Source organism: Peromyscus leucopus, chromosome 20 (assembly GCF_004664715.2).
Source record: "Peromyscus leucopus breed LL Stock chromosome 20, UCI_PerLeu_2.1, whole genome shotgun sequence".
Lineage (NCBI taxonomy): Eukaryota > Metazoa > Chordata > Mammalia > Rodentia > Cricetidae > Peromyscus > Peromyscus leucopus.
In genome coordinates this window covers 33,243,830-33,266,288 of record NC_051080.1, presented here as the reverse complement: position 1 = coordinate 33,266,288, position 22,459 = coordinate 33,243,830, and the positions used below count along the sequence as shown (strand labels likewise).

The window sequence follows — 22,459 nt, the reverse complement described above, 5'->3', positions numbered from 1 at the left end:
GGCCTGCTCTTTGGAGGAGCAGTGGACCTGGGGGAGAGGGGAGGTGGTAGTGGGGGCCTGGGAGGAGTGGAGGGAGGGGGGCTGCAGTTGGGATGTATTGCATGAGAAAAGAGTAAATAAGAAAAGAAGAAAAAAAAAAAAAAACAGTTACAGAGCCAAGAGGTGGTAGCACACACCTTTAATCCCAGCACTCAGGAGGCAGAGGCAGGCAGATCTCTGAGTCTGAGGTCAGCCTGGTCTACAGAGTGAGTTTCAGAACAGCCAGGGCTACACAGAGAAACCCTGTCTCGAAAAACAAAAACAAAACTATATATATAATTTATATATATAAACTCTGAAACTGCCAGAGGAGAACCAGACAGTGCCCTTCTGGATAGAAAGGCAAAGGTAAGGACTTCCTGGGTGAGGGAGGAATCCAGTGGCTCAGGAAATACAGTTAATAAGTGACTAGTGCACTCCATGGCATGAAAGAGTCCTATACAGCAAAGAAAACTGTCACTAAGTACGGCAGCAGCCTACAGAATTGAGGAAACCTTTGCCAGCTATCCATCTGACAAATGAGTCTGTGAAATTACAGTCAGAGCCCATCTCAACAAACCAACAAAGCAAAACCAAACAAAACACCTCGACTGCTGGAGAGACCACATATTTTGTTTACAAGACAGAGAAATCAAGCTGGAAACGATCTAGAAACTTCTTCCTGCTGGCTAGCTTTCATGCCTCAGAGGGCTATGAAGGCTGCTGGAAGAGGACGTCACCAGTGGTTGACCCTACATGCTCCAATACTGACTTGCTAAGCAAGACTCATCCAATGGCACAATAATGACATGCATATACGGGGGTAAGCGACCCTCTGAATCTGAGGCTCATCCACGGATTTATGCCTGAGACTGTAAACCTGGTCAATATCCCATGGCTTGGGATTTTAGAGCTCCTGGGGGAATCTACTACTGAATCTTGCAAACTGCACATGATGTCAAATTGCCTTCTAAATATTTATATTTATACCCATAGATTGGCGCTGTTCTCAACCTTGGCTAACGGAACTTCTTTTTGCAGTGGGCAGTAGTTAAGATGGACTTATAACCAAAGTGCTGAGTCCTAAAGGGGACATCTAAAGCACCCTATCCCACCCCAAGGCTCAGGGCACATCACTGAAGAAATGTGGGAGCTGGAGGATGGGAGAAGTGCCGTCAAGCCGCCTTCTGGACATGACTGGGCCACGGCACGATGAGCTCATGGCAGCTGTGCTGACCTGCAACGACAGAGACTGCTAACACCGCAGCACGAGAGCAAAGCCGGGAGCCATCGGTAGTTAATGACTGCTGGGGGAGGAGGGGAGCCATTTTCCTTTAGGGGCGTAGCCAATGGCAACTTACTCACAGTCCAATACATGAGCTCACACCCATGCACATGAACTCAGTGGGTTATAATAGAAAAATAAATGAGAGAAGGAAAGGGACATGCTGGGAAGAAGGGTTCCAGAGGGAGTAGGAGGGGACAAGAGAGGAATAAGGGATTAAACAAAAAGGGAGATGCATTTAAGCCCTAACCCCCATCCCTCAGAATGTAACTGTATTTGTCAACAGGGTTGCTGCGCATGCAATCTGACAATGTGAGGTCATATTGGAGTAGAGTGAACCCCTAATTTGAATGGATTAATGTTCTTACAAGAAGACAGGCAAATAAAGTTAGTCACACAGGGAGAATGCCAGGTAATGACAAAGACAGACTGGAGTCATGCAGCTATAAACGAAGGAATAACCACAGATCAGCAGCAACCACCACCAGTGGGAAGAGCAAGGAAGGGTGCCCTCCCAGAGCCTCAGAGGAAGCAGAGCCTTGCAAGCGAGCGTCTCTGGACTAGAAGGGAAGTGCTCTCTGGGTGGCATTTATCAGTCACCCCTAAGACTCAGAGTGCATCCTAGCTCCACCTGAGACCGGAGCCCTCACCAGCTCACAGTGGCTGCCAAGGACTTGTGTTTTCTGATCCTACTGAAAATATTTCAACGAAAAGACAAAAAACAAAACAAACAAAACAGATCACGAGTGTGTGTAGACACCTAAAGAGGTCAGAAGTGGACGTGGGATGCCCTGGAGTTGGGAGTTACAGGTGTTGTCAGCTGCCCTGACATGGATACTGGGAACTCAACTTGTGTACTTCGTGAGACCAGGAAGCACGTTAACTGCTGAGCCATCTCTCCAGTCCTGTCACAGCTCAATAATAATTCATTGTTCATATGCAGATAATGTAATTCACTTCTGTGTCTTGACCCTGGGTCTTGTGATCTCACAAACCATTCTGTAGACTCTTTAGGATTTTCTAAGTAAATTATCCTGCTATCCTTGAATAGGCAGTCTTACTTCCTTTCCAATTTGTGTTTTTATTACGGTTTATGTTTATTTGCTATACTGCACTGACAGGAACATACAATACAGTGTTAGGCAGAAATGGCAAAGCAGAGAACTTATCTTCTCTTCCAATCTTGGGAAAGCGTCCAGACTTCACAATCAAGCACACACAATCAGCCACAGTATTTATAGACATGCTTCTTTCTACTATGCTGAGGAATGTCCCTGCTACTCCCAGTTTGCTGAGTTTTCACCAAGAAGTGGGTGTTGAGTTTTGTACTGTGCTTTTTGCTTGTTATTGTCCTTGTTGTTTATGTTGATGTGGTATAATCGGAGTTCCGTATGGGACCATACTCCCACTTGAGGAGATATTTTGATTTGTGCTTCAGTTTCTGGTAAGCTCTTGGTCACCCTCACTTATTGCTCTTCATGCAATAGCCCTTTCTTTCCCTCCCCTCGGATAAACAAGAGACTCGTGTAGTCCAGGCTGGCTTCTAACATGCTATACAGCCAAGGATGACCTTGAACCTCTAATCCTCCTGCCTCTACCTCATGTGCAGCTGTCTTTATGATCTGCAGGCAATTTCCAGGAGAGTAGATTGTTCTTTTCCCACACTTCAATTTTAATTTTTTTTTATGTATAGGAGGGTTGTGCCTGAGTGTATATATGTGCACCACATGAGTGCTTGGGTTCCTGCAGAGGTCAGAAAAAGCACTGGATCCCCTGGAGTTGGAACTACATACAGATGGATATGTGTTCTGGGAATGGAAGTCAGGTCCTCTGCAAAAGCAACAAGTACTCTTAACCACCGAGCTCTCTCTCTAGCCCCTTTATATTATTTTTAGAGTTTTACTTCATGTGTATGGATGGGTGTTTTACCAGAATGTATTTCTGTGACCACGAGCCTGCCTGGTGCCTCCAGAGGCCAGAAGGCGGTGCTGGTTCCCTTGGAACCGGAGTTATGGATGGTTCTGAACACCGTATGGGGGCTGGAAATCAATCCCAGGTCCTCTAGAAGAACAGCCTGTGCTCTTAACCACTGAGTCATCTTTCTAGCCCCTCCACCTTGTGTTTTGAGACAAGGTCTCTTACTGGCTTAACGCTCAGTGATTTGGATAGACTGGCCAGTGTGCTCCAGGGATCCTCCTGTCTCAGCTGTTCCAGTGTTGGGAATATACATGCTCTCTGCTGTGCCCAGCATGTTTTATGTGGGTCCTAGAGTTCTTTTCTTTCTGTTTAAATTTATTTCTTTTTATTTTATGAGTACGGTGTTTCACCTGCATGCAGTTCCTATGGAGGCTAGGAGAGGTCGTCAGCTCTTTTGGAACAACAGACAGTTGTGAGACAGCATGTAGGTAGTCTGCAAGACCGGCACACAGGCCTCACGGGCTAGGCCACTTCTCCAGCCCTCCCCCACATTAAAAAGTAAAAATAAAAGCACCCGTTTACTTATGTGTGTTTATGGTGGCGGTGTTGGAAGTGCGAGGACAGCTTGAAGGCGTCTGCTCTTTCCTTTCCCCACACAGGTCCTGAGGACGCTCTCGGGTCACCAGGCCAGGCGAGTGCCTTTAACCCTCTTGCTGCCCTCCTCTCCCATTCTCAGCTCCCATTCTCTACTCTGGGCTCAGCTAGCTCGTGTCCACGCTTTGCCTGAACCTTCCATGTTTGTTCAAGGTGGTTTCTCCATTCTGGTTGGTCAGATTTCAGTTACTCTGTGGCCTTGTGTGAACTCTAACTGCAACTTGAAGTTCCTCAGCAACAGTTTTTTCCCTCTCTTAAAAAAAAGTTATTTATTATTATGTACACAGTGTCCTGTCTGTATGCCAGAAGAGGGCACCAGATCTCATTATAGATGATTGTGAGCCACCATGTGGTTGCTGGGAATTGAACTCAGGTCCTCTGGAAGAGTTACCTGTACTCTTAACCTCTGAGCCACCTCTCCAGCCCATCTGCCTCTCTTTTTTTTTCCCTTTTGTTTTTTTCAAGACAGATTTTTCTCTGTTAACAGTCCTAGCTGTCCTAGAACTCACTCTGTAGACCAGGCTGGCCCTGAACTCACAGAGCTCTGCCTGCCTCTGCCTCCTGAGTGCTGGGATTAAAGGCGTGCGCCACCATCGCCCAGCCAGTTTTCTTTCTTTCTTTCTTTCTTTCTTTCTTTCTTTCTTTCTTTCTTTTTTTCCTTTCTTTTTAGATTTATTTATTTATTATGTATACAGCATGTATGACTGCAAGCCAGAAGAGGGCACCAGATATCATTACAGATGGTTGTGAGCCACCATGTGGTTGCTGGGAATTGAACTCAGGACCTCTGGAAGAGCAGTCAGTGCTCTTAACCTCTGAGCCATCTCTCCAGCCCCCAGTTTTCTTTCTTGAAGGAGTTCTTACCTCCTTTCATAAGGGCCCCGTCTGCAGGAGCAGGGAAGGTCTACCCTGTAGACCCCTGGGCTCTTTCTTGGTGAGGCTCTGTTCTCTCTGGTTTCCTAGCTGGCAGATTCTAGTGTCCTTATAGTCTGTGTATTCTGTGCTCTTCTCCATTTCCACAGAACACCCAGAATGGGTGCACCTCAGTTTTTATCTACTTTTTAATGCCTGAGTGCTGTTCAATGGATTTCACTCAATAGCTATTATGATTTTCCAGGGCCAGCTGGTGAAGTTGTGATAAAAGCAATGTTTCATCTTTCTACCTCAGTAGCGTTTGGGTCCTCCTTTGCTGACCACGAGCAATTTTAGAAAGAGGGGTGTCATAACTTATACTTGTACATAATGAAAATCTGCTAGTGGAATTAATCGAGCGTGACAAGGCAGAAATGATGGTCTACCACTGGCTGTAAATGGAAACAGAGCTGTCAGTGAAGGAAGGGCAAGTCTTCTTTTCCCTCTGACCTTACTCTCCACACCACCAATAACCTGAAACACACACAAAATTCTGTATGTATACATCTCACACCGAGTAAGTCTAAACTATACACATTTTCTCAAAGGGTCCCAAGTTCTAGAAGGTTAATGGCCATGGTGTTCTCTGAGGTTTGCCACCTACTGGCCCAGACACTGTCCTCACCATTTCAGTTTCTCTGGATCTCCAGAGGTGAGGCTGGAGGTGAGTTCCTTCTCTTGAGCTTAGCTGCCTGGCCGTTTTCTGGGTCCCAGAAGCCAGAGAACTGAAAAACAGTGGGTGGCTTAACTCTATGGTCAAGACATGGGACAGAGAACCTAAGCTAGCGAATGAGATGGACAGAAAGTACAGGTTAGCTCATCTCTTAGTACTTCTCCAGTCTTAGTATTGTCCTTCTCTGTGGGTTCATCTCAAGTTCTTAATAGTTCTCTGCTTTGTGCTGAGGCTGGTTTTAGTTTATGTCTACAATGCCAAGCGTCAGAACCAGCACATTCCTTCTCCTGCCCACCACTGGCAACTCCAACCTTCCTGCCACTAAACACATATGGGTTAGCAGACTTTGCTCACCAAGGGCCTAGAAGGCTGGAATCAGGAGCCTGGCAGTATTCCTAGGCATCAAGAGCCATTGGGGGGCCGAGCGCCTCTTCTCCCACAGCCTGTGAGGCTAGCTTCCTCCTCCTGCTAGAACCCGAAGAGATCCTTAAGCCAGAGGCAGGCCCGAGCCTAGCCACTGTGATCCAAATAGCTATCCCTTCCCTCTGCAGCTGTATCCACAGCCCTTAAGCCCTGGCTTTCCCTGTATACATACCTATTCTTTCCCAAATGATCTACCCCTAGGCCAGATCCACTTTCCTGGCCCATCAGAGAAGGACTAGTTTCTGGCAGGCCTGCTAGAACAGGGGGTAGCTAAGGAGGCCTGTGGTGGCCTCTGGACCCTGGATTTCTCCATCCTCTCTACCTCCTTTACCTCCCAGACAGGAAGAAATACAGGTCACAGCACAGAGCCTATCAGTTTACAGATCTCTGCTGTATTCCTTTCTCTGTAGAAAGGTAAGGAGGGACCCTCAGGCACAAACCCAAAATAACATTCTGACTATGAGTCAGCAGTGCTGGTCACAGCAAACATGGCCGGGAGTCCAACTGAGAAAGCAAGTGAGCAGTGAAGACCAGAGGTGCAGGTCTGTCATCCTAGCTATTTGAGAGATTGAGACAGAAGGATTACAAGTTCAGGGTCAGTCGGCTCAATTTAGTAAGACCCTGCCTTAAAAAAGTAAAAATATGGCTGGTGAGATGGCCCAGCAGGTAAAGGCACTTGTCACCAAGCCTGAAGAGCTGAGTTTGATCCCTGAAACCTACATGGTGGTAGAAGAGAACGGATTCCCTAAAGCGCGCTCATGTGTGCACGTGCATACACACACACACACACACACACACACACACACACACACACACACACACAAGTAAATATTGGACTGATGGCTCAGTAAAGTGCTCGCTGTACAAGCACTTACATTTCCTAACTCCAGCCTCCAGGTGCTGGAGAGATGGGTCGGCAGTCGAGAACACTTGTTGATCTTGCAGAAGACCCAACTTCTGTCCCCAAATACACTTGGTGGCTAATAATCAGCTGCAATTCCAGTTCTATAAGACCTTTTGACCTCTTTTGGCCTCCATAGTTACAGCATGCTGGCAAAATACCCATACACATAAAATAACTTTTTTTTGGAGGGGGGTAGTGGTTTTTTTCTGGTAGCCCTGGCTATCCTGGAATTCATTTTATAGACAGGCTGGCCTTGAACCCAGAGATCCTCCTGAGCGCTGGGATTAAAGGCATGCGCCAACCATGCCCAGCAATAACTTGGGAAAAAAAGGGGCGGGCAGGTGTAGTACAAATCTTTAATCCCAGCACTCAGGAGGCAGAGGTAAGAGGCCAGCCTGGTCTACATAGTAAGTTCCAAGACTGCCAGGGCTACACAGGGGGACCCTGTTTCAAAAAACACAAACCAGAAAAAGAACTAGCATGCACATAAATGTGAGCACACATACTCCCAGCACTGAAGAGTCAGAGGCAGGAGGATCCCTGGAGCTCCTGGCTAGTCGGACTATCTCAATGAGTGAGCTTTAGGCAAGTGAAAAACCTTGCCTCAGAGACCAAGGTGGAGGGGATGGAGAGAAGACTGAGTAGTTAGGGGCACTGGCTCCTCTTCTAGAGGACCTGGCCTTGATTGCTAGGACCTACACGGCAGCTCACAAGTTCCAGAGAATCTGACACCTTCTTCTGGCCTCTGCAGGAACTAGATTCACACATGGTACACAGAAATACATTCAGGCAAAACACAAATATAGATAAAATTATATATATATATATATAAAAAACAAAAAGACAAAAACCCAAAGTGGAGAGTGACTACAGAAGAGAGCTGACATGAGCCAGATGGTGGTGATGGTGGCACACGGCTTTAATTCCAGCACTTGGGAAGCAGAGGCAGGCAGATCTCTGTAAGTTTAAGGCCAGCCTGGTCTACAGAGAGAGTACCTGGACAGCCAGGGCTGTCACACAGAGAAACCCTGTCTCCAATGCACCCCACCTTCCGAAAAGATACCTGACATGAGACTCTGAGTCTCTGAATGTATGCGCATGCGCACGCGCGCGCACACACAGTACATGGTGTCTGACAAAGACAGGTAGTGAGCAATAGCTGGGCTATTATGAGTTTAGAGTTCTTTGGTGTGTTTTTCTAAGCTCTACATCAAGGCTTTTGCCTCTGTTTTCTATGTATAAACGGAAATTTGTCACCTACTTGTACAGCTGTGGATCCACCAGAATGAATACACAAGACACTTAACTTCATCTATGACAGAAGTGCTGGATGAAAACTGCTATGCCACATACTGCTTGACAGTTACCACTGGAGCCACCAGAGTGTGCCTGCAGCACACATCATAACCTGCCGCTGGTACCCATGACTGTTGACATTACGGTTTGCAGCCAGGTCTCTAAGGCGGGGCCTCTGGGCCTGTTCGTTCCTGCTGTCTGTCTGAGAATGAACTCACCTGGCTGTCAGAGCTTAGGGAGCAGGAGTGGCCTGCCTGTCCTAGGAGTTCTGAGTATCAACCACGGCCAAGGACTCTGCTTTAAATTGCTTCATGTGACCCCATGAAGACTACTGAGGTAGATGGGTGCTCTGTCCCTACATTAGTGCATAGACTACTCTGTCTGCAGCAGCCCATCCTGGGACCCAGCTCCTCCACAGTGGCTGTTTGAGCCCTTGCTCAATGGTTCTAGCTTCTTCAATTACGGGGTCCTCCAGAGGCTCAACCCACAGTCATTCCTGTTCTCAAAGAGAAGAGAACCACATCATTAGGCTGGGATTAGAGTGAGACCAGAGAGGCACCTAGCAACAAAATTTAAGATCTTCATTGTCAAAGCTACCAAAAGGCAGGGGGTGTCTTATTTAAAATGAGACTTCAGCCAGGCAGTGGTGGTGCATGTCTTTAATCACAGCACTCGGGAGGCAGAGGAAGGCGGATCCCTGTGAGTTTGAGGCCAGCCTGGACTACAGAGCTAGTTCCCGGACAGCCAGGGATACAGAAAGAAACCCTACCTTGAAAAACCAATAAAAGAGGCGGGGGAGACGGGGAGAGGGAGAGAAAGAGAGAGAGAGAGAGATCATTATATTTTTGTACCTGAGTGCCTCCCGGAAGTCTGGACCTAGTCCTAAAGCCTGTTTCCCCCGGCTCATTCTCCACTAGCCCTACCACTTGCTTGGCACAAATCATGTGGCCCTCTCCCCAATTCTCAAGCTCCGTAAGCAGCTCCTGGGGCTGGTATACTACAGTCAACCTACATGGCAAGTGGGGCCTGGATTAGATCCTTTTAGATCTAGTAGGACTCTTGGCCTGGTGAGAAGGTAAAAACCTGTTCAGGAGCTGAGGAGACGGCTAAGTGGGAAAGAGAGTTGGCTGCACAAACATGGGCGTCCGAGTTTGGATTTCCCAGCACCCATGCAAAGCTGGGTGCGGCTGGGTGAGCCTGTGAGCCCTGCACTGGGTGGAGTAGAAAGAGGAAGACTGTTGAGGCTTGCTGACCGGCCAGCCTAGCTGACAATAGGCAAGCTCCAGGTTCAGTGAGAGACGCTGTCTTAAGGGAACAGGGCAGAGAATGTTAGAGAAGACATCAGATGTCCTTCTCTGGCCTTGGCACATGTGTGTTGGAGCGTGAATGCACACACACACACACACACACACACACACACACACACACACACACTCATCTTCTGAGAACTAGAGGAAAACTAAACAAACCAAACCACCACCACCACCACCTGTACCCTCTTGAGCTAGACAAACTTATTTCTCATGTTTCTCTGCAACATTTCTCAAAAGGATTGGACAGAATGATGTTATAAAATTGGGATCAAGCTGGATATAGGTTCTGAGCCCCCCCCCAATTTAACTTTGTTTTTATTTGCTTGATATTTTTTGCTATTCTTGGTTTTCACAGTTCCATATCAGGTTCTTGAATCACTTTCTCAATTTGCAAGGGAAAACATCTATTAATTTCATATTGGGTTTATACATCAATTTGGAAAATGTTGACAAGTTACCAATATTATTTCTTCCATTCATAACAAAAGATTTCCATAAACTTAAGTATCTCTTCAATTCTCTCACTGATATTTCTAAATTTTCAAGATGTAAATTTTTTTTTTTTTAAAATTTAGGCTGGGTCCCTCCATCGAGGTGGCCCAGCCAACAATCCTACCAACAGTCTTACTTAGGGGACAGAGGAACCACAGCACAAAGGAGAAAAAGTCAGGGGTGAAAGATGACTTCTATTTACAGAGTTACTGTTTACCAAGGATTCCACCCTACTTTTTGCATCTCTGGGCACCTGATCTGGAGGTGCCTTTGGTACAAGGTAAAGAGACGCCTTTCGGGGAAGGACCACTCACGTCCATGTTCACATGCTTGTATGGATCTTACTGGGATCCTGAACTTCCCCAAGGCTGTGCTGTCCTCTGGGATCTGTCTGGGGAAACCCCTGATCTCCTGAGGTCCCTGTTCTGGTGAAGCACCTGTAGTGACTGAGTGAGGGCCAGGGATGGGGAATCAAACCGCACAGAGCTAGGGGAAGGCAGTGAGTGACCTACTCTGTCTCCAAGTGGTAGGGATGGGAAGCCAGACCTAGCAAGGCTCAGTAAAGGACTCTGGGAGCTAGACGGGCTTTCCCAGGTATCCAGCCTCCCTGTCCCCTCCAGGAGGAGGACGTGTCTGAGAATGGTGAGAAAATTTACATCTGGAAGCCACTCAGAATAAGAGTGTGGACCCAAAGCCTCCAGAGCAGTGGGCCTGCAGGGGATGCTTGTTAAGAGGCTACCAAGCCAGTGTAAGTGCCCCTGCAGGACATGGGGCAGGGGCATCGTTTCCTATCTGTGGGCCAGAGACCAGATCCAAGAAGCTCTGCTGTTCTTGTCTGGACCAGACAAAGGTGCTCTTCCTCCACTTCTATGCTAGAGCTTGGTTGCTGTACCTATGATCATGCCAGCTCCCACTGCCATGTCTCACGCCAGCTAGAGTCCATTGCTGCTTTGTTCAGACTACTTGCCCATCCCTCCCAACATGCCAACAAGGCTCACAGGTGATGTGCAGCTGTGGCTGGAGGGAGGTCACAGGGCAGATCAGATCCATCTTCACACTGAGAGGCCCCCATCAGAACATCCTGTCCTAGAAGAATGTTCACTGGCACTTCACCCACTTTTGTACCAATCTATAAGCAGAAACAGCAGGAAGATTACCAGACAGGATGGATCTTCCTAATAGGATTAAGCTTAGACTATTCCGGAGAATATTTGGTAACCCTACTGGACCTAGGTAAGAAAGCTTCCTTTCGGTCACACAAAGCAGAGGTGGAAAGTTGCGGAAAGATAGAAACGTGGGATCATTTTCTCTGCGCAGAAGTATGAGGTCTACAGGAGGTGGCGAACTGAAGATGGCCTTCAGGAAAACATGTTGCTCCCTTCTAGGACTAGGGTGAGAGAAAGACTCACAGAAAGCCAGTAGGGTAATCATAAAGACTTTCTAGTGAAAAGTGAAGCTCAGTGGTTTCTAGTCTTCTCTTTATTCCCAAGCACTTTTTAGGCAGAGTAGAGCTTAAGCAAACAGGCAACTGGGAGGCAGAAGCCTTGGCCTCTAACCTTCCACCCAGGCTTTTTCTCCGTCCTTGCCAGCTTAAGAGACTGGTGTGCAGGAGGGGGTGCTCAGCAGAGCCTGAGGGGGCCGCCAAATTTGGGTGGCAGGAGATCGGTTAGGTGGCACCTAGCTGTCTCTATCCGCCCAAAGGCTCCCTCTGGATCAGGATGGCCTGTCTTCAGGCCATCATTTGTTAGCTCTGCGCTCTGGCCCTCACCGTCGAGATGGGAACAGCGGATTCTACTTTCCAACTTAACACAACGCGGAACCACCTCTGTAAGCCAGAGCGGCTGGTCCAGCCAGGGTCTGTGGTGTACACAGCCCGCTGCTAGGCAACAGAACAGGGCTCGACGCGGCCCTACTAGGGCCGGGCAAAACTGCTCTGGCGTCTGAGGACTTATATCATGGATGAGCTTGGGCTTTCACATCCTCCTCCTCTCGCTCTTCTTCTATGCATTCGCTAGGCCCTCCACTTATTCTGAATGGTTGCCTACAAGCAGGAAGGCAGACAGACTCTGCGAAGCTACTCATCTGTGAGCCAAAGAACCTGAATTGGAAGCCCCGACATCACCGTCCCAGTGAAACTTAGGACTCTGGTTCCCGGCCTACTCTCCGCCGAGTGGCTCTGGGGGCGGGGCTCGCTTCCTCCCCAGACAGCGGCTCCCTCCAGGATGCCCGGACCCGGGCAAGCCCGGCCACCCGACCGCAGGCCGCTCCTCCTAAGCAGGTCCCCTCCCGGAACAGGACCCTCTCCCTTGAAGGCCGCTCCGGCCCATGCCAACTCCTACCGGGCTCCAGCAGATGAGCGCGTCGGTGTCCGGGTCGCTCACGAGGGTCCACAGCTTGGTTAGGAAGGCCGGGACGTTGCTGGGCCCCGCTGCACCGGGGCCCACAGCCAGATCCATCTCGGACGAAGCTGGCGGGGGCTGGGATGGCGTTCTAGAAGAGTGGCTGGGGGGATGAGCTAATGTCGCCGCTGTCCCTGCCGTCCGGGCCGCTCGGCCGTCCCCTGCGCACACACAGCAAAGCCTCGCATGGCCGCAGCCATCTTGCGACCGGCGCGCTCTCGTTAGGGCTGGACCTGTATCCCCTGTGCGCAGGCGCCGTGACCTGCCCCGCCCACCCCGCTGGCCCTGCCCTGGGGTGGCCCGCCGCTCTGTACGGCTGCGCAAGATGGCTTCGCCCCGGCTGCTCCCCAATCAGAGCCTGGCTGGGCGGGGCCTGGCCGAGGGCACACGAGGCGCGCTCGCTGCCGGAAGCGACGGTCTGTCGGTAGCCGGCGCGGCGCAGCATGGCGGGGGCGTGGGGTAAGCCGCACATGTCACCGGGATCGCTGTCAGAGAAGCGGCGTTTGGAACCCGATCAGGAGCAGCAGCCACAAGAGGTAACCTCGAGGTGGCGGGTTGCATCCCTCCGTGAACCAGGCGTGCACGTGGCAGGGCCAGGGAGGCCGGACCCTGGTGCTGCGTCTGGTGTCTTGCGGGTCGCCTGGAGCCCGGGAGACCCTCGTCCGGCCCGGGGTGTTATTTCGGAACCCTCCGCAGAGCACTACCTGCGCCGAGTCGGGGACGCTAGAGCCCAGGGGTGGTTCCGTGGCTTGAACCGTGTTGAGGAAGGCAGAGACCTTTGAGAGTGCCCCTCCCCACAATCCCTGAACCCTCGGTCCGCGCTTCCTGGCCTAGGACAGATTCTACTTGGGCTCGTGTTGTGCTGCCGTGCCAGTATGTCCAGTATGTTGTGAAGTAAAAGAGGACGTGAGAATATAGACGCCCGAATGAGACCCAGGGCATCCCAGCACTGGTTGTCATGGAATCACTGCTCCTCCTTGTTGCTGGGCTCCTTAGGATTGCAAGTCTAGGTGGCGGAAGGCACGCACAGCCATGTCTCTTACAGCTGACTCCACAATTCATTGTGTCCTCCTCGAAGCTGTCCCCTTGCTTTTTTGAAATGTTCCTGAGCTGCTTCCTACATGCAGTTCTAGGTAAGAGGCCCTTAGTAGTCAGTTGTTTGTGCTCGAACTATTGGTACTACTTTTACTTGTTATGGTGTTATGTAGCTGGGTTTTGGAGATGTCAATGACAAGAGAATCACTTGAGCTGTGAGTGTTGGTAATGAAGGCCACTCAACGAGACAAGACTGTGGCAGTGGCAGTGGCAGTGGCGCACGTCTTTAATCCCAGCACTGAGGAGACAGAGGCAGGGGGATCTCTGTGAGTTTGAGGCCAGCCTGGTCTACGACATATTGAGTTCTGGGTTAGCCAGGGCTGCATGATGAGACCTTGTATTTAAAACAACAACAACAACAAAAACCCATGAGTACAAAAACCAATTAGGCAATACTTAGCTTATTGGAAAACAGCGAAATTGAAATTTTTGTAATGACATGCTTCCTAAAGAGTGTTCAAGTTCTTGCTCAACTTTTGGTCGTCAATAATAGAGACCTGTTCACAGTGCATGTATGTCATATTATGGTAGATATGAAATGGCTTCTAGTCAATAGGACTGCACTCAGAATTGTGTCTGCTCCAAGAAGACAGCAGGTGAGTTGTCTTAGTTATTGTTCCATTGCTGTGTTGAAACACCATGACCAAGGCAACTTATAAAACACAGTGTAGTCAGGCAGTGGTGGTGCACGCCTTTAATCCCAGCACTTGAGAGGCAGAGGCAGGCGGATCTCTGTGAGTTCAAGGCTAGTCTGGTCTATCTACAAAAGTGAGTTCCAGGATAGCCAGGGCTACACAGAGAAACCCTGTCTTAAAGAAACCAAACCAAACAAACAAACAAAAAAGGAAGCATGTAATTGGAGGCTTGCTTACAGTTTCGGAGGGTTAGTCCATGACCATCATGGCGGCAGGCAGGCATGGCCCTGGAGCAGTAGTTCCGAGCTTTTAGTAACTAAGCTTTCTTCGAGAGAGACAGCCTGGTGTGGGCTTTTGAAACATCAAAACCCACTCTCAAGGACACGCCTCCAGCAAAGACCACGCCCCTTAATCTTTCCTAACTACTGCACCAACTGGGAACCCAACATTCAAATATATGCGCATATGAGGGCCACCGAATGCGATTAGTTTGCTACAGGTTAAATTTCAATTCATATCCTCTACTCTTCCACTTTCTGGCTTGTCCATCCGCGGTTGGTCCCTGTCTTCAAGGGAAAGAAGAGGTGGTCAAAGCCTCCAGGGATTTCTGATCCTCTCAGGCCACAGCCCCATTCCTAGCTGGGTGACCTTCTGGTTCTGGGACCCTGAGGTGCCAGGGTCGGGTGTGGAGTTTGTCAGTAGAGGAAACGTGGGCTTTAGTGGCACACAGTGAGTGGGGGCTGAGCCCCAGAAGGCCACTGTGTTCTCGCAAAGTCCCTCTGTCGCAGGGCACTAGGGATGGGCATGTGTGTTCTGAGGGCAGGTTCTGTCAGCAGAGGCAGCAGAAGAGGAGGACCCAGGTTGGGGGGTGGTTTTGGTGCCGGTGGAGGCATGTGGCCAGGGGCTCAGCTTTGCTGGGTGTGGTCCCTGTCTCTGCAAGCCGGCCAGGTGGCAGTTGTCACACCCTGCCTTTCCCCGCAGCCCCCGCTCCTCGGCGACTCCGACCCCAGTCTCTCCGACAGCGACAGCGAGGAGAGTGTGTTTTCAGGCCTCGAAGATTCCGGCAGTGACACCAGTGAGGACGACAGTGAAGGGGTGGATGGGACCGGTCGTGACAAGGACGACGATAGAACGGAGGAGACCTCTGAGGAGCAGCCCCAGGTGGGTGAGGGGGGAGCCCTTGTGGGCCCTCCTGTGCATGAGTGTGGCCAGAAACAGGACACGCCTGCCGTGGGAGGGCTGTTCTAAGAGCTGTACCACGCCGTCCTCTCCACGGCGTCTTTAGGAATTGGCTCCCCTATCCATCTTCAGACACTTGCGCTCCAGGACATTAGTTTGCAACCTCAGTTGTCTGTGCCTTTTCTGAGAATGTGAAAATCCACATACCTGTGTCTTTGCCCCTCAGACAATTCTGAGGCTCCCTCTATGGGACAGTAGGTTGGCACTTGGTCTAGGTATGGACGAATTTTCTAGAGGCAGAGTCCAAGATGGGGATGCCACTGCTTGGGAGATGTTCAGCAGAAGAAGCAGGAGCTACTAGAGTCCAGCCCAACTGCCCATGGGCCAGCTGCCCTTGGCACCAGAGGCAATGGATTGCTGCTGATGGGGAGGGGTTACATACACTCTTCTCTTTGCTTCATAAAAATGAAAGAAAAGCTTAATTTGACTAAGACGCAGCAGTTCAAAACGTTCTGCAAACCAGTGTGCAGCGGTGTACACTTCAGGGGCCCTGGTAGTCTGGAAATCGTGACCTTGGTTAATCAAGTCAGCTGTCAGGTTGGAAACCAAGAAACCAGGCCTGGTTTGTAAGATTGAGGGGGGCGGGGGTTAACCCTTCCCCTTTCTAAGTGTTTCGTTTGGATGAGTTTTGTTTTGCTTTTGTGTGGGTGTGGTATGTAAGTGCGTTGTTCTCGTGTGTGGCTTATACGTGCCGGTGGGCACAGAGGTGATGTCGTGTCTTCCTTGATTCCTCCTCACTGAGCCCAGAGACAGTTTGCACCTACAGTCTCATCTCCCCCTCCCTCCTTCCCCTGCTTCTTCCTCCCCCTTCTCTGCCTCTCCCTGCCCTTACTCTTCTTGTTGTTGGTCCTGGGGGTTGGTCCCGAGAATGTCTTGCAAGGGAGGCAAGAGCCACCGCACACCTCAGCCGGCGCCATCTTGTCCTCACTCGGTGTTGAGTAGATTTGTGAGCGTGCGACCCTTTCTTCGTTCGCGTCCCTTTGACTCCCTCTTTTCCCTGTGCTCATACTTGGTTTTGGTTTTTTTAAAACATTGATTTGGGAGGGGGCTGGAGAGGTGGCTCAGTGGTTCAGAGCACTGGCCGTTCTTCCAGAGGTCCTGGGTTGGATTGCCAGCACCCACAGTGGCAGCTCCCAACCGTCTGTAACTCCAGTTCCAGGGGTTCCAGGGCCTTCTTCCAGCCTCCACAGGCACCAAGCAGGCGTGTGGTACACAGACGTACACATGCAGGCAAACACCCGTACACATAAAATAACACCTCTAAAACTCGACGTTGAGGTGTGTGTGGTGCCTTGGTGGCCCGTCGTCCCCGTCCCCCCCCCCCCCCGTGTCATTGTCCCCATCCCCTTGTTTTCTTACTCCTGATGTCAAAGTGGCTCTTTCTATCTTTACCCTGCAAGAGTGTGAGAAGAGGTAGCAGTCCCGGTGTGTGCAGCATTTCGTCTGATAACCGGAGAGTTCTGACCTAGTGCCACCTTCAGCAAGAGTGCTGCTGGGGTCCCCGGAGAGCTCTGGGGCATGGCTGGGATCAGTGTCCGAGTGCCTTGGAAGTACCTTGGCAGGCTTGGCATTCACGTGTTGGCGCCATCTGGTGGAGTATGATGTAGGAGCTGCAGGCTAGGAAGGAGGTATCCAGAATTCTCGCAGCTAGTCAGTTCAGCTCCCTTGAACAAACACCCCTGAACCTATTCATCCCCTGCCCCTCCCCTGCCCTTCCCCTGCCTCCCTGCTCTTGGTCTTGTCTTCTATTATAGGCTCTGAAGGAGGGAGCAGGTGTTCCCTACCTGCCCCAGAATTGTACGCTGTCTAAGAGTTTGCATGGAAGTCAGAGGTGAGACAGGGTACAGAGGAGTCACTGTGTCCCTGAGCTGTAGTGTCATCTTGTGGGGCGGAAGGATGCGTATCCTCCAGGGTCTGGTACATTCTGTCCTAGGAAGCTGACGCTCAGAGTCTGTCCTGTGTATTGAGTCCTGGATATGGATCCTGGTGAGAACATGCCTGTCACTTAGATTCCGGTTCTGAGATGAGCAGTCTGGGCAGTTTCATGGCTGTCAAACCCTGTGTCCAGGGCCATGAAGTTTTGGTGTAGGGCTGCTTCCCTCTAGTGGGTAAAGCAGGCACAAGCCCTTGTGGGTTTAGGAAGGGCAGCCTTTTGTGGTGGGCTGAGAAGAACATAAAGATCTGTCATCATGGCTTATTTGTCACTATTGTATGTATGAGTACAGGTGTGCTTGTGCCACGGCATGTGTGCCGAGGTCGGAGGACATCTTGTCGGAGCTGGTTCTCTCCCTCTCCTGTGAGTTTTGGGGATCACCTCAGGCCTTCAGGTTTGCAGAGCAAGGTCTTTTTGCTGTTGGGCTACCTCACTGGCCTTGTCGTGTTTTAAAGTGCCTACAGTCAGCGTTGCCCAACATGGAAATACTTTTCTCCCAGTCCCCTCCCTGACAGGCACTTGACCTTGTATCACACTCTATCAGCCCTGGCTTGTTTCTGTCAGGCCTGAAACAAGTGAAGGCTCGGAACCCCTTCCATAGCCACACATGGAGTGTCTGGTCAGGGCGGAGGGTGTGAGCAGCCAGGCCCCAGCACTGGTGAGCTTGGTAAAGCCAGCTGCTTGTGCAGGGTTGGAAAAGACCTTGCTGCCCTCTGGCCCTTTTGTTTGTTTGTTTTTATTTTATTTTATTTTGGTTTTTCGAGACAGTGTTTCTCTGTGTAGCTTTGCGCCTTTCCTGGAGCTCACTTGGTAGCCCAGACTGGCCTCGAACTCACAGAGATCCGCCTGGCTCTGCCTCCCTAGTGCTGAGATTAAAGGCGTGCGCCACCACCGCCACCACCGCCCGGCCTTTGTTTTTAATTTTATTTCATTTAGTGTGCATTGGTGTTTCGTCTGTATTCCTATCTGTGTGAGGGTGTCAGATCCCCTAGAACTGGAGTTACAGACAGTTGTGAGCTGAGCTGCCGTGTGGCTGCTGGGAATTGAACCCAGGACCTCTGGAAGAGCAGCCAGTGAACCGTCTCTCCAGCCCCATTTTATTTGTTTTAAGTGTGTGTGTGTGTATGAATTTATGTGTACCACGTGCATGCATATGCTCTCGGAGGTCAGAGGGCGTTTAATCCCTTGGAACTGGAGTTATGAACTAACCAGTGTGGGTACTGGGAACTGAACCCGTGTCCTGTTAGAGGAGTAAGTTCTCTTAAATGCCGAGCTGTCCCTTCAGCCCTTAAATCCCTCCTGCCCCTTTTTGAAACAGGATCTTAACTGGCCTAGAACTCACATTGATCTGCCTGCCTCTGCCTCCTGAGACCCTCATCTTACTGTTTTGAGACAGAGGCTCTTATTGAACCTGGAATTCATTGGCAAGACTAAGCTGCCAAAGAGTGCTCAGGGTCTTCCTGTCCCACTTCTCCAGCCTGAGGATTATAGGTGTGCACCACTATGCTTTTTTTTCCCTTCCCTTAGACAGGGTTTCTCTGTGTAGTCCTGGCTGTCCTAGAACTCTGTAGACCAGGCTGGCCTCACTCAGAGCTTCCTGCCTCTGCCTACTCCTGAGTACTGGAAATAAAGGCATGTGCCACCATTGCCCAGCTTGTTTTTGTTTTTGAGACAAGGTCTCATTATGTAGCTCTAGCTATCCTGGGATTCACCAAGTAGACCAGGCTGGCCTTGAACTCACAGAGATCCTCCTGGCTCATGCCTAGATTTTTATATGGGTGCTCATGCTTTCGTGGTAAGCATTTACTGACTGGGCCATCTCCCTAGCCTCCCTCAGCCCTTTTCTGAGTTACTTTTCTTTTTGGAGAGATAGGGTTTAAGACAGGGTTTCTCTGTGTAGTCCTGGCTGTCCTGGAACTCACTCTGTAGCCCAGGCTGGCCTGGAACTCACAGAGATCTGCCTGCCTCTGCCTCCCAAGTGCTGGCATTAAAGGTCCAGCATAGGACCTTTGCTGGGACAGTGGGTTCTTTAGTTTCCTTTATGCATAGTTTTGTGTTAATAGTAGCATGCTGGATTGATCTTTGTGTGTTGGGAATTTGGTGTGTGTGTGCGCGCGCACACGCAAAGGAGAAGGAAAGGGACGGGCAGTCTTGGCATGCCTTGCACTGGCCGTGGGGCATGGCATGCTAGAAGTGGCTCCTCTTTTCTGCACCACAGGGAAGGGATGTGAAGTTGGCTTGGCTGACCCTGGCCTGCTTCCTGGAAGAGGAGGCCTGGCCTCTGTCCCATACCTGGTTGGTGGTGGCAGTGGCCAGGTTAGACAGAGGAGAATCTGTTGCTGGTATTATAAGAAGATTGTTTAGGGCCAGCAAGATGACTCAGCCAATATAGACACTTGCCACTGAGCCTGATGACCAGAATTCAATCCCCCAAACCCACTTGGTGGAGAACCGACTCTCGCAGATTGTCCTCTTATTCCTCCATGTATGTTGTGATTCGCGTGTACTTATGTTCACGTCTGCATCACACACACAATAAGTAAATAAACAATGTAAAAACAAACAAGCACCTTGTTCACTTGGATGCTGTTCTAGGCTCTCAGAACCCTCACGTCTCTGTCTCTGGTCCTTGCAGTCGTTCTGAGCCTGGACCAGGCAGAGGTATACCTGACTCAGAGGTCAAGGTCTGGAGGAAGCAAGCACTGCCTTTCTTGGCTCTTTCATGGACTCTTACTTGTTTTTCACCTTGGCTCACTGGCTCCTTTGGGGCCTTTTTTCAACCTGTTTTCCAGTACCTGGTGCTCACCTTCTCCTGTGGCTCTCCCAACACCTATCCTGGTCTCTAGCTGCCCTGACTCCTTCAGCTGGCTTCTGTGAGGGTGGCTTCCTGTGTACTGGCCAGCACTCTAGTCCTGTTCTGTCTCCGTTCAAGTTGTATATACCTTACTGCCTACCCTTTACCCTTTTGAGACAAGTTCTTCCTGTGTTGTATAGTTCTGGCTGGCCTTGAACTCACAGAGCTCTATCTGCCTCTGCCTCCCGAGTGGTGAGGTGTGTGCCACCACACCTGGCATCTTAATGCCTCCTTGATCTCTGGGCCTTTCTGTCCCCTCACACCCTGCCCCTCACCAGCCACGTGGCCTCTCTCTCATTGGGTGGCAGTGTTGTTGTTTGAGGCTGCACACCGCCCCACTCCCAAGGGGTGCCTGGGCAGGATGGCCGGCCTGAGATCTCAGTCCTTTCCAGGAGGCACCTGCCATTTCCCCAGACTGTCTAAGGCTTCTGGAGCCAGGCTTAGGCTAGGACCTGTTTAAGGGGTGTGTCCTTTGGCACAGTGGGTGCCAGCAGCAGAGAGAGTGAGCTGTGTAGACAGCCAGGCTGCAGAGGACCCCTGACCTAGAGGAAACTGGCAGCTGTGAGAGAGTCCTGTACCTTTAGTCCATTGTCTGTGCTTTGGATGTTTTAGTGGTCATCTTTATTTATTTATTTTTTTTAAAAAGGTTTATTTGGGCTGGAGAGATGGCTCAGTGGTTAAGAGCACTGACTGCTCTTCCAGAGGACCTGGGTTCAATCCCTACCACCCACATGGCAGCTCACAACTGTCTGTAACTCCAGTTCCAGGGTTTCTGACACCTTCATACAGACACACATACAGGCAAAACACCAGTGAACATAAAATAAAAATAAATTATATATTTAAAAAAAGATTTATTTATTTAATGTATGTCTGTATGAGGGTGTTAGATCCTCTGGAAGTGGAATTACAGACAGTTGTGAACTGCCATGTGGGTGCTGGGAATTGAACTCAGGACCTCTGGAAGAGCAGCCAATGCTCATAACCTCTGTGCCATCTCTCCAGCCCCCAATTAATTTGTAAGTTGACAACATGTACACCTGTAAACCCAGTACTCAGGATGCTGGATCTAGAAGAGAATTTGAGACAATCCTAGGCACAGAGCAATACCTCGCCTCAAGAACGGGGACAGAGAATTTGAGAAAATGTGTTTTCCTACATCTGTTCGCAGAGTGCGTGTCCACCCTCCCCAGGCCCAGGGCACTCATTTCCCCAGGGAACCGGTCCCTGGGCTGTTGCTCTGTCAGTGCTGCCCTCTGGTGGACATTGCCTGCTCTGCAGCTATGGAATCCAGAGAAAAGCTGCTGTGCCTGGGAAGAGCATGTATGTGGAGGGAAGTCCTGAGCCTCACCACTGGAGATCCCAACCCCTGCCAAAGGCCTGCCGGTGTTTGGCACCCCGGGTTTACCCTCCACTGTCCCGCACTGGGACAGAGCTGGCTGCCAAGTTTCTCTCCGCAGGACTCAGATCACTGCCTGTGAGCGCTGCTGCTGTGGGTCGTGTAGGCACAGTGCCTGGCAGAGGACATTCGGGGGGAGACTTGAGATGTTGGGGGCCCTGCCTGAGGCCAGGCCTGTAGTCACCTGCCTCGGGAACAGTGGCTACCCAGAAGCTTGGTGTTGTAAGGCCGCTGCCAGGGCCCTCTGAGCTCAGGCAGAGACAGATGTGCCTGCCAGCTGTGTTGCTGGGGCCCTCTTCTGAGCTGGGGTTTGCAACCCATTTTTGGTGTCCAGCAAGGAAGTGGGGGAGATAGGGAAACTGAATCCTGCCTTGTTCCGAGCCTGGAGAACAACTTAGTCTTCTGTCTTCTGTATATTGAAGGGAAAAACAGGCTGGAGGTAGAGCAGGCCTTTGGCTCTTGCCTGGGTAAGAGGGAGTAGGGCTGTGGGCGGGGGCGCCCACACACCGGGGTTCCTGCTCCAAGCACTTTACTGCCCTCAGGGGTGAGAGGGGGGCCTGTTTTCTCCATCAGTTCGGGTTCTGCCAATAAACCCGATCTGGTCTGAGCCATCCGCCTCCCCAGTCAAGGGCGAATCTGTTTTCCAGGTTGGAGTGTGAATCCTCAGTGGCATCCACTCTGACCCAGGGGACAGGGTCAGCCTACTGCCGAAGCCGTGAGGGAGCGGAGGGTGCCTGGGGTCTGGGCCTCTGGGCATTTTGAGGGTCGGGGCATCTCTCTAGGCCTTGGCCAGTGGATCTGACCTAAATGGGTTTCTCAGCGGCTCCAGGTGGCCCTTATGACAGAGGCCCCACAGTTTATGTCATCTGTCTACACCGACCTTACCCCAATGCTGCTGCTGTCCTTACGCCTCTTCTTGGGTTCCCTGCACCTCAGTCTGAGCAGGTCTCAACATCGTCTCTTCTGCCCGATCTGGGCCCAGTAGGACCATTGGCCCTGGGCCAGTGCAGCTGGTTTT

The 22,459-nt window shown here is 50.7% G+C and overlaps 2 protein-coding genes across 8 annotated transcripts in view; one reads left to right on the top strand and one right to left on the bottom strand.

Moving 5' to 3' along the window:
• The window catches only part of Hsf1 (heat shock transcription factor 1), a 23,552-nt gene extending 11,114 nt beyond the window's left edge, over positions 1 to 12,438 (bottom strand). For all 6 annotated transcript variants that reach the window (XM_037197599.1, XM_028870944.2, XM_028870946.2 and 3 more), the window contains exon 1: positions 12,227 to 12,438. In XM_037197599.1, coding sequence (XP_037053494.1) covers positions 12,227 to 12,343 — 117 coding nt within the window. In that variant the 5' untranslated portion in view covers positions 12,344 to 12,438. The remainder of the gene's footprint in view (positions 1 to 12,226) is intronic.
• Bop1 (BOP1 ribosomal biogenesis factor) overlaps positions 12,423 to 22,459 on the top strand; it is a 24,362-nt gene continuing 14,325 nt past the window's right edge. For both annotated transcript variants that reach the window (XM_028870943.2, XM_037197598.1), the window contains exons 1-2: positions 12,423 to 12,822; positions 14,998 to 15,177. In XM_028870943.2, coding sequence (XP_028726776.1) covers positions 12,730 to 12,822; positions 14,998 to 15,177 — 273 coding nt within the window. In that variant the 5' untranslated portion in view covers positions 12,423 to 12,729. The remainder of the gene's footprint in view (positions 12,823 to 14,997; positions 15,178 to 22,459) is intronic.